The sequence below is a fragment of the Glycine soja genome, chromosome 16 (genome assembly GCF_004193775.1).
Source record: "Glycine soja cultivar W05 chromosome 16, ASM419377v2, whole genome shotgun sequence".
NCBI lineage: Eukaryota > Viridiplantae > Streptophyta > Magnoliopsida > Fabales > Fabaceae > Glycine > Glycine soja.
In genome coordinates this window covers 25,630,400-25,642,219 of record NC_041017.1, presented here as the reverse complement: position 1 = coordinate 25,642,219, position 11,820 = coordinate 25,630,400, and the positions used below count along the sequence as shown (strand labels likewise).

General features: G+C 39.1%; 1 protein-coding gene across 1 annotated transcript; it reads left to right on the top strand.

Moving 5' to 3' along the window:
• The first annotated feature begins 3,738 nt into the window (after positions 1-3,738).
• LOC114389895 lies at positions 3,739-4,086 on the top strand. Its single transcript, XM_028350605.1, has one exon. The coding sequence runs from the start codon at positions 3,739-3,741 to the stop codon at positions 4,084-4,086; it is 348 nt and encodes a 115-aa protein (XP_028206406.1).
• Positions 4,087-11,820: the final 7,734 nt, after the last annotated feature.

Below are 11,820 nucleotides of genomic sequence, written 5' to 3'. Positions count from 1 at the left end.
CATCACACAACCACAAGAAGAGAGATTGTTGCCGAGATAACGTAGACGATCAATCTCAGAAGCAATCTGATTTAAAGCATCCCTCGAAACCATCCCAAGAAGCCTCTTGTATAAGGTTTTTTTAATAACATGGCCAACCACATGCGTACTGGTTTCAAAGGATGCTTTAATTTCGACGTGTTGCAGCGTGATCATGTTGTTCATGGCATCCCAAACACTACATAGGTCTCCAACGCTATTTTGTAGTACTCTTTTGAGAGCCCAATGAGCTGATTCAACCCTACATTTAAAATACACAACAAACATGAAAATATACAACAATTAAATACTAATCGTTACTACCAAATAAAATCAGTTGTTAATACCTGTTTGTTGTTGTGTTGCCTAGGTGCATGACCTTATTCGTCGATGCTGTAATAAATTTTTCCTTGTGGGGGATAATCCATGTGTCATTAACATAGTCAATGAACATCGGCCAAGGCGAACAAACAACTTGAAACTTCTGATGTGACTCATGGAACTCGTGTTCGGACGGACAATCAACCAAAGTACCCCAACTATCCATTACATAGTCCCACGCATTTTTTTCCCCGATTAAAGATTTGCACTTCGCCTTCACATTCTTATCGATATGAAACCTGCACAACAAATTAGTAGACTCGGGAAACACAGTTTTCACTGCATTCATCAGTGCTAGGTCTCTGTCAGTGACAATAACAAGAGGGAGGCGATCGTGTCTTAAAAATAGGCCTCGAAATCGTTCCAAAGCCCATACAATATTATTAACACGCTCAGCCTCCAGATATGCAAACCCAGCAGAGAATGTCATCGCCGTTGGTGTCACTCCAACAAAGTCAAGTAGTGGGAGTCTGTACCTGTTTGTTTTGTAGGTACTATCTATAAAAAACACCAGATGACATGCATTGCATAACTTTACTGCATCTGGGTGACACCAAAACAGATCACGCACCACAACTTCATCCTTCAACGTTAGCAAGATGTTTTTCGGTTTCACCATCGACTTTGTCATATCAGCAATAATTTTCTTTTCTTCCTTAGTCAATCGCCCGGCGTATGGATGTCCAACTAAGGACTTCGCCAATTCATGATTATGAATCCCACAAATCAACTTCACCATCCAACCTTCCCCTCCATGCACTGGTTTCCCACGAAGCCTGAAGGGACAACCACATTTCCTACTCCCGGTGTCTTTTCTAACGAATTCTTTATTTCTACACTTGTACGTACCACTCCTTTCACACCCAATTAACACAAATGAACTTCTTCCTCTGCTACCGGTCTCTGTGTCAGATCTCATAATCACTGCAACAAATCCATTTTCATGGGCAACTGTTCGAGCCCATTGCAAAACATCATCTCGAGTAGCGAATACCTACAACGCAACCCTAACATATTAATTTTCATACAAACCATCAATTCAACCAATGACTCAAATTATCTATGATTACCTGAGATGTATTAAAAGCATTTGAACAATCGACATGTGGTTCATTTACTCCACATTCTTCTTGATTATCATAATCATAATCCATATGAACTTCTTGTGACATCGCAAAGTCATACCTCCATTGATCTTCGTCCATCTTAAGGACATATGCATCATACACAAGTACATTCAAATTATCATATAACCACATCCAAAAATTTACTACACCTTAAATAACAAACATATTAATAGTACATAAGCATCATACACGACTATATTAAAATTATCATATAACCACATCGATAAATTGACTACTTATTAACTAACAACTAATACAAATATATTCTAAATTTATAACTACATTATTTACTTAAACTAAACTTATCACTATAATAAACAACTAATAAAACAGTTTTGTACCATTATACATTTAAGTTACCTAAATCATTTAATATTATACCATTATACCTAATTAAATCAATAATCCACAACATATATAAAACAGAAATAAAAAAAATTATAAAACACAAATATATATATATACCATTATAAAACAAAAAAATTATTAAATGAATTTTATTCTTATAAATTTTATTGTCCACAATATATACCATTATACCTAATTAAACAAATAATCCATTAATCCATTATTAACTAACAGAAATATATATATATATATATATAAATAAATTATAAAACAGAAATAAAAAAAATGCTAATAATTTAACATTCCGGAAGACCTTCTTCCGGAAGGCACTGAGGCCCATTCCGGAAGAAGTGTTTCTGGAAAACACTTCCAGAAGCACTTCTTTCGGAATGGGTCTGAGTAACTTCCGGAAGTTACTGAGGCCCATTCCGGAAGAAGTGCTTCCGGAAGTGTTTTCCGGAAGAACTTCTTCCGGAATGGGTCTGAGTAACTTCCGGAAGAAGGTCTTCCGGAAGTTTCTGAGGCCCATTCCGGAAGAAGTTCTTCCGGAAGTGTTTTCCAGAAACACTTCTTCCGGAATGGGCCTCAGTGCCTAAAATTTCTTTCGGATACACTTTTTTTTACTGTTTTTCTTCTCTAAAAACTAGTCGGAAAAGAAAAAAAATACCCATAAAAGCGTACCTCCGACGAAATAGGAAGAACAACCACTAATAAAACTTCAAATACGGAACACGGGACCACCGAATCTCCAAATACTTCACGGGACCACCAATGGAAACTGCAAAAGGGACCACCGAAACAACAACAAGCAACCAAAATGGAAGAAACAAAGCAGAGAAGAAAGCGAAAACGCAGTAAAAAGAAGCGTGTACGCGTTAATTTAAAGAAAATTACACAAGGGCAAAATCGTCATTACATACGCATTAAATATTATTTTATTTTTACTTATTATTATAAAATGCAAATTCTTATTTCGTCATTACATACGTTTACTAATTATTTAATTATTTATGTATAATAATATTAATTATTTTATAATTTAGTTTATCCATTAAAAGTAAATTATTATCAAATAAATTTTTTTTTAAAAAAAAGGTAACTTCCGGAAGAAGCTTCTTCCGGAAACTTCCGGAAGAAGTTTCCGGAAGAAGGTTCTTCCGGAAACTTCCGGATGACGTTCTTCCGGAAGTAGTTTGTGGGTACTTCCGGAAGTCACAAATTCTTCTTCCGGAAGAAGTTTTTTTCTGGAAACTTTCCGGAAAACCTTTTTCCGAAAATTTTCCGGAAAAACTTCTTCCGGAAGAAGAATTGTTGAAGGGCAATTTCGCCACTTCACTGTTTGCTGGGTGCCCCAGCAATAATGTTGGGTGCACCTAGCAACTCCCCATAGTGTATCATGGTATTATTTTAGATAGATGAGTCCATCTGAATTTAATAAATCTGCACATTGCATGGGCTCACGATCATATTCATATTAAGTAGTATAGTATATCATATTGTTAATCTGCAACTTAAAATTGCACCCAGAAAAATCTGCAACATAAAAAATAAAATAAAATAGAATTCGTTTAGATTCTTGGATCGAGAAATATTTTTAGCACCATAAAAAATTGAAATTCATAATTGTAACAAGTTATCTTTGTTTTTGTACTGTTCGGAGTCCGCAAATGACCTGGCAAGTGATGTGGATTAATTACACTCATCAGCCCTTCTTGCCAGTCCTAGTATCGGAACATTGAAACTACTCGCTCAGTAGCCAGGTGGTTGGACCGATAAGCTGTTGATATATTTTAATCTTAATAATAATGTTATTATCATTCCAGATTTTGGTAAGTACGTACGCTTGACACCTACCAATGATGACATGATCTTATGTCAAGTCTTCCCTACGTCCCTTAAGGGGGCGACATTGACATGGTACAGAGGACTCCCTCATCAGTCTATAGACAGCTTCGACACCCTTGTCGAATGCTTCAATTCTCAATATGCAACGAGCCAGTTACACTGCCTGACTTCTACTGCTAAGGCTAGTTTACATCAGGTAGACGATGAGCCACTTCGTAAGTTTATTGACAAGTTTGGTCAAATCGCTGTCCAGATTAGGAATCTCAATCCTGAGGTGGTGTTACACTCCATGCTGCTTGTCTTGCGACCTGGTAAGTTCATCGACAGTCTGTGCAAGAAACCTCCCAACGGCATGGACGAGTTATGAGAACAAGCCAAAGGTTTCATATAGATGGAAGAAATGTCAAGGTTCAGAAACAAAGTACGATAGGCTAGAAAAAAGCATGAGAAAGGAAAAAGTAGCGCAGGAACTAACTCACATAAGTCGGACAAGCAACACAAACCAGACAAGCGTCAACCTCTTCCGAGGGTACCAAGGTACGAGCGTTATACACCCTTGACAACAAATTGAGCCACCATTTTTGAAGAAGCTTTCAATGCCGAGATACCCATACAATTACCCCCCACACCTCATCCTAGACTTGGACTGAACATAACCAAGCATTGCAAATACCCTCACAACCACGACCATAATACTGAAGACTGTTGGACCCTCAAGGACAAAATCGAGGAACTCACACATGTAGGATACCCAACCCAGTTTGTAAAGAAGCTTGATGACAACAGAACTAGAGGCAAGTATGAGGGGCACCATGAGGACTATCCGAAGCATAAATGCTGATGGAAGTAGGGATTGAACGGAGGAGAGAGTGAGGTAGAGGCATCACCCACAAAGGTGTGAACACTAACCCCAACAAAAGCAAGAAGACGAACTCACTCAGTAGATTAGAGGTGTGATCAACACTATTATGAAAGGATTCTTCTATGAAAAGCTATCTAGTCAGTCTCGAAAGCGTCATCTCCATGCTATAAGAGATATTGGTGTTAATTGTGTTGACATTCAACTGCCAAGAAGCCTTCCTCCTATAACATTCATCGACAGAGATTTCAAAGGCATCAAACCATTAACTAGGACGACCCCATGGTCATCGCCAACTTGATGGTATCTAAAGTCTTTATCGACCAAGACAGTTCCACAGGTATACTCTATTGGAAGACATTTCAAAGGCTTGAAATCTCACTTGCCACGATTCAACCACATTATGGATTGCTCCTTGGTTTTGCTTGAGAGAGAGTGGAAACAAGAGGTTATGTAGACCTAATGATCACCTTTGGTTAGGGTAAGCTCTCACGGAGTTTCATTGTAAGATACTTAATTATTGATTCATATACCTCTTATTTTGCTTTGATTGACAGGAACACATTAAATGAGCTAGCAGTTATAGTCTCTACACCACACCTTAGAGATGAAGCTCCATACCTTGACGGGAGAAATTGTAATTGTCAAGGCCGATTAGAAGCAAGCCCGACAGTGTTACGTTGAGAGCTTAAAGGTGGCTCTTTATCCTCCCATCAGAGATCTAGACAAGCTTCATCCCCCCTTTGGTGGTAGCAATAGTCAAATCATGAGCGTGGATGAAGAATTCCAAATAAAGACCTTGGCCATTTATGGAACAACTAGGGGTTATCAAGACGACGCATTCGACGTGGATCCTTGTGATGACACTATCGATAAATGCCCAAAACCAATTGAAGAGCTTGTCAAGTTACAACTTGGACTCAAACTTGGGCAATACACTCAGCTCAGTAGGGACCTCACCAGTCACGAGTACAAACATATAGTGGAAGTCTTGTGATGAAATGCAGATTTTTTTGCTTGGTAGCTATCTGATATGCAGGCATCCTTCCCAACATCATATGTCACAAATTGGTCATCTGCCCCAAGCCAAACCTCATAGAAGAAGAGAAAGATGGGAGAAGAATTACGTAAGGTGGTCAGGGAAGAGATTGACAAGATGCTCAAAGCCCAGTTTATCAGAGTGGTCAGATACTCAACATGGTTGGCAAACATTGTCATGGTAAAGAAAGCCAATGGGAAATGGCGCATGTGCACTGACTACACCAACCTCAACAAAGCGTGCCCCAAGGAAGCATATCCCTTGCCCAACATTGACAAGATTTTGGATGATGCGTTCGAATTCTAATTATTGAGCTTCCTAGGCGCCTGTTCAAGGTACAACCAAATCATGATGCATCCTCTAGGAGAAAAAAAATTCGCCTTCATAACCGAAGACTCCAATTTCTGCTATAGTGATGTGATCTGACTAGGAGCGGATTGCCTGATACAAGCTACGGAGATTTGGATGATGCCACTTCCAGTGAAGAAAGATAAGTCAAGGTAGACGCCACAAGGATTACCTTGATAAGTCTGAGATTGGTTCAACAAGGAACCCAGAGAGAAGCTGTCACCCAATTTTATGAAAATGCCAAAAGTTTTCTTTATTGAAAATGAAAACCAATACTTATAGTGTATTTGAACAAAAAGATAAAATAGACACGGACCTTCTAAACAGTTTGGGCCAAAATTAAAATAAATAAAAATTATTAATAAAAATAGAACATATTTGGTATGGGCCTTCAAATTAATCTGAGCCTTTAGCAACAATTAATAGTCTTGATAGTATCTATGCCTCTAGGCCTTCATCCTTCTCCCCTCGGGGGCTTTGTCCTTCCCCACTTGGGTCTTCGTCCTTCTCCACTTGGGCCTTTAGCCTGTATTTCGCCAGTTTCAGGATTCTCATCATTCCCTCCTTCTTGGAAAGCATTTGCCCTCAAATGTCCAGGATCATCACCGGGTTCAAGTACCTCTTCCTTCCTGTTCTTGTTAGCTTGTTTGGAATAGCTTTCACTCTTCTTTGCAAATTGCACCTTCACTTGGTCATACAATCTTTTCACATACTCAACTTTGACATGTGCATCCTTATGTTGAGTCTCTTGGGGATTGCTTTTATAACCTGGCCTGTTAGGCAATGAAGCTCCTAAAAGGAGATCAACTTGATGTTCTATACCTCTTGAAAGTGGTAGTCCATGAGGAATCTCATTGGGAAAGACATCTTTAAATTCCTGCAATAAGGGTTCAACACTAGGAGAAACAGAAATAGTTAACTTATTAGAATCATCAGTAGAAATTTTCTTTTTCCTATTCCTCTGTGGTGCCTCACTATTTTCTTTCTCTTGTTCTCTTTTTTCTCTCATTCTGATGTGGTCATCACACACATCTATAGGGGATATAGGTTTAATACTAATTCTTTGGTCTTGGTGCTAGAGAGAAATCTTGTTGGTGAAGCCATCATGCACTGCTTTGGTGTCCTCTTCAATGTTGACCCTCACTAGTGCCATCTCCATCTCCTTGTAGTACTCCTCCACAATCAAACTTCCTTGGGACAACCTTTGGGGTTTCTGTCGCATGGTTCTACTGTAGCTAGTTGGAACATACCTCTTTCGCATAACCCTTCTCATCTCAGTCCATGTATCTATCTTCCGCCCTTCTTCTCTCTTTGATTTTTCTTCCACCAAACAAGGGCATAGTCTAAGAATGTAGCTGCTATTACCTTCACCTTCTGCTATTCAGGATAATCATTGTAGGAGAATGCATGCTAAATCATCATCTCCCAGTCAAGGTAGGCGTCTGGGTCACTCCTGCCTTTAAAAGGGGAAACATTGAGTTTTACTCCCTCAATTCTGTCTTGCCCTTCTATTCGATTCGGTCCAGTATTGACCCTTTTAATCCTACCATAAGGTCTCCCAGCATTTGGGTTCATTTGGTGCTCTAGTCCTTCTATTCGTCTGTAGAGCTCTTCATTGTTACGGTTCAACAATTGTTGCAGTTGTGTAGTCATCGCGTCCAGTAATAAGCGTTGAGATCCGTCCAATTGATGATAATCACCACCACCATCACTAGCTCCTGCCATAATAAAGAGAAGAAAATCTTTTGTAGTAATTAAAAAAAAAGTTTCAGGACCTCACCACACTCTACTCACGTGTTTCTCTCTTTGATGGTAGTTCACTCATGTTTGAGGCTCTCAATATAGGCTTTTGTGTGATGTTTTCACTCTTGCCTTTTACCACTCACTCCCTCTTAAGTTCCTGGATGAATCAAATTAGACACACAAGGTATATAATAGGAAAGACAGTTTAATTTTCACAGACTGTGTAGCAGATTTAATTTAGATAACAAATCAGATTTGATTTTGATTAACAGATTAGACTTGATTTGGATTTAGATTTGATTTGGATAACAGATTAGACTTGATTTAGATAGTAGATTGGATTTGATTTGGATAATAGATTAGACTTGATTTGGATAGCAGATTGGATTTGATTTGGATAACAAATTAGATTTGATTTGGATAGCAGATTTAATTTGATTTGATTTGGATAACAGATCAGATTTGGATAACAAATAGAATAAACAAGGAAGATAGAAAATAAGATAATAGATAAGATAACAGATAGAATAAAAAAAGATTTGAAAAACAGACTTGCAAAAAAAAACGTCTCTAACTGCCTCAATTTCGTGTTCAAAGATTAAACACTCACTTTCTTTCTTTTTTTTTTTTCTTCTTTTCTTCTTTTTTTTTTTTCAAAATTTCTACAACTTTTTTTTAACTTGACATAGAATTCAAATAGTTTTTTTTTCTTTTTTTGACATAGTCTGAAAGAAACAAGAAACAAAAACAAAAACAAAAACGTGACAAGAACAAGAACAAGAACAAAGACGCGACAAGAACAAGAACAAGAACAAAAACGTGACAAGAACAAGAACAAGAACGAAACAAAGACACAAACAAGAACGCAACAAGACGCAAACAAGAAAACAAATAACAAAACAAGGACAAAACACGAACCTGGACAAATTACAAAGAAAAAAAAAAGAATTGGATAGGATAAAACCTATGTCAAGAGCCGAAGCTCTGATACCAGATGATGTGATCTGACTAGGAGCGGATCGCCTGATACAGGCTACGGAGATTTGGATGACATCACTTCCAGTGAAGGAAGATAAGTCAGGGTAGACGCCACAAGGATTACCTTGATAAGTCTGAGATTGGTTCAACAAGAAATCCAGAGAGAAGCTCTCACCCAATTTTATGAAAATGTTAAAAGTTTTCTTTATTGAAAACGAAAACCAATACTTATAGTGTATCTGAACAAAAAGATAAAATAGACATGGGCCTTCTAAACAGTTTGGGCCAAAATTACAATAAATAAAAATTATTAATAAAAATAGAACATATTTGGTATGAGCCTTCAAATTAATCTGAGCCTTCAGCAACAATTAATAGTCTTGATAGTGTCTCTGCATCTGGGCCTTCATCCTTCTCCACTCAGGGGCTTTGTCCTTCTCCACTTGGGTCTTTGTCATTCTCCACTTGGGCCTTTAGCCTGTATTTGGCCAGTTTCAGGATTCTCATCATATAGGGTCATGCCTTTTGGACTCAAGAATGCAAGAACTACATACCAAAGACTCATGGATCGAGTCTTTAAATGATAGATAGACTGAATTTTTGAAGTCTATATGGATGACATGGTCGTCAAGTATCACGGTGTGGCCTAACATGTAGAATATTTGGAAGTGGAGTTCCGAGAGATTCGCAAGTATGGCATGTGCCTCAATCCTGAAAAATGCACCTTTGGGGTCGACGACCGAAAATTCTTGGGCTTTATGATCATCCACTGTGGAATTGAAGCTAACCCTAACAAGTGTATGACGATACTAGAAATGCACAGTGCTACTAATGTTGGATAAGTGCAAAAGCTAAATAGTAGATTAGCATCTTTGTCTAGGTTTCTACCAAAGCTCGCAGAGAAGGCGAGGCCATTTTATAGGCTACTTAGGAAGACTGAGTCATTCGCGTGGGACGAGGCTTGTGAGCAAGCTTTCTTAGCCTTTAAGAAAACTATCGTGACACTGCCAGTTTTAAGCCGACCAAAGCCAAGAGTACCCCTTCTCTTTTACCTTTTAGTAGCAGAAGAGGCCATAAGTCCAGCCTTCATCTAAGAAGATTGAAAACAAAAAATACCCATATATTTTGTTAGTTGTGTCCTTCATGATGTTGAGAAGTGGTACCAAATGATCGAGAAGGATTGGAACTCATAACCTATGCTTGACGCCTCAGGTCGTACTTTCAAAATCACCAGATCATTGTCAAGATGGACCACCCCATCAAGCAAGTGTTGTGAAAGCTTGAGCTAACAGGAAGAATGGTAGCATGATCTATAAAATTGTCAAAATTTGATCTCTAATATGAGCCTCATAGCCCCATGAAAACCCAGTGCATGGCAGACTTTCTGGTAGATTTTGCTGGCAGTGTCCAACCTACCTTAGAGTGGAGGAACTAGTACACATATGGTGTGTTTAATATGAACAGAAGTGGGGCAGACATCATCCTTGAAGGACCCACGGTGTCACTTTGGAGCAGGCCATCAAATTTTATTTCAAGGCACCAAACAACCAGACCAAATATGAAGCACTCATACTAGGCCTAAAGCTGGCAAAAGTAGTTGGAGCAAGGAAACTTAGTTGCTATAATGGGTCATAGCTTGTCTAGGGATAGGTCGCAAACAAATATCATGCCAAGGAGGCAATTTTGCTCAGATACTATCATGTCGTAAAGACCTTTGTTGATGATTTCGATTGTTTCAAAATGTACCACATACCAAGGGAAAGTAGCATTAAGGAAGAATTGCTCTCCAAGTTGGCAAGCACTAAGAAGACCGGACACCTCAAGATCATCATCCAGGAGACACTCCAAGAAACAGCGATAGACACCAAAGAGGTCATGATGGGAGAAGAAGAGGAACCAGACTAGATGACCCCCTATAAGAATTTCTTAACTCAGGGGAGTTACCACTAAACGAAAATGAAGCCCGATGCATGAAAAGAAAGGCTAGTTACTATGTCATCCTTGATGGGGAACTACTCAAAAGAGGGTTGACAACAACCTAACTCAAGTGCCTGAACAACCAGCAAGTAGACTATGTCATGCGAAAGTTACATGATGGAATTTGCAGCCTTAATACAAGGGGGCACTCCCTAGAAACCAAGGTAGTGTGCACCAACTACTATTGGCCAACACTCACGGCTAACAACCTCAACTTCACAATGAGGTGCAGAAGATGCCAGGAACTCATCGATGTTTCACGAACTCCCCTTGATAAACTTCATAATTTGAGCTCATCTTGGCCTTTTGCCCCGTGGGGATGGACATACTGGGGTCATTACCAAAATCCCCATGATATGTCAAGTTCTTGATGGTCGCCATCGACTATTTTACCAAATGTATCAAGGCAAGGTCAATGCAAGAGATTTCAACCAACAAGTTAGAAAAGTTTACCTGGAAGCACCTCATATGAAAATACGGTCTTCCCTACACCATTATCACTGACAACAACACCCAATTCAAAGCTCGAGCCTACGAGGAATTCCTGTTAAGGCTAGGTGTCAACCACCTTGTGAATTTTGTTGAGCATCCTCAGACAAACGGCCAGGCGAAAGTAGCGAATAGGGATATCCTTAAAGCTCTGCGCACAAGACTAGACGAGTTCAAAGAGGAATGTCCCAACATACTTTGGGCTTATCATTGTTCACCCCAAACGACAACTAAAGAGGGGGAACCATTGACAAGAAGTCTATTTTTTCAAGCATAGAAGAATGAAGAAAACATGAGGGTGGAATTAGAGATGAAAGATGAAGTCCAAGAGATGGCCATAATCAAGGAGGAAGCTACCAAGCTCCGAGCACCAAGAAGATATAATACCAAGGTTCGATGTTGAGCCTTTCAATCTAGCAACCTAGTGTAGCGAGTAAAACCTAAGGTTCATCCTTGGTGAGTCTTGCTAAACCCTAGACGAACACATCCCTGGTCAAATTTATAAAGGCTTGTAAAACCCAAGGTCCACCCTTGGTGAGTCTCACCAAACCCATGATGAACGCATTCTTGGTCGAATCTCCAAAGGCTTGTCAAACCCAAGGTCCACCCCTGATGAGTCTTGCCAAACCTAGGACGAACGCATCCCTAGTTAAATCTCCAAAAGTGGG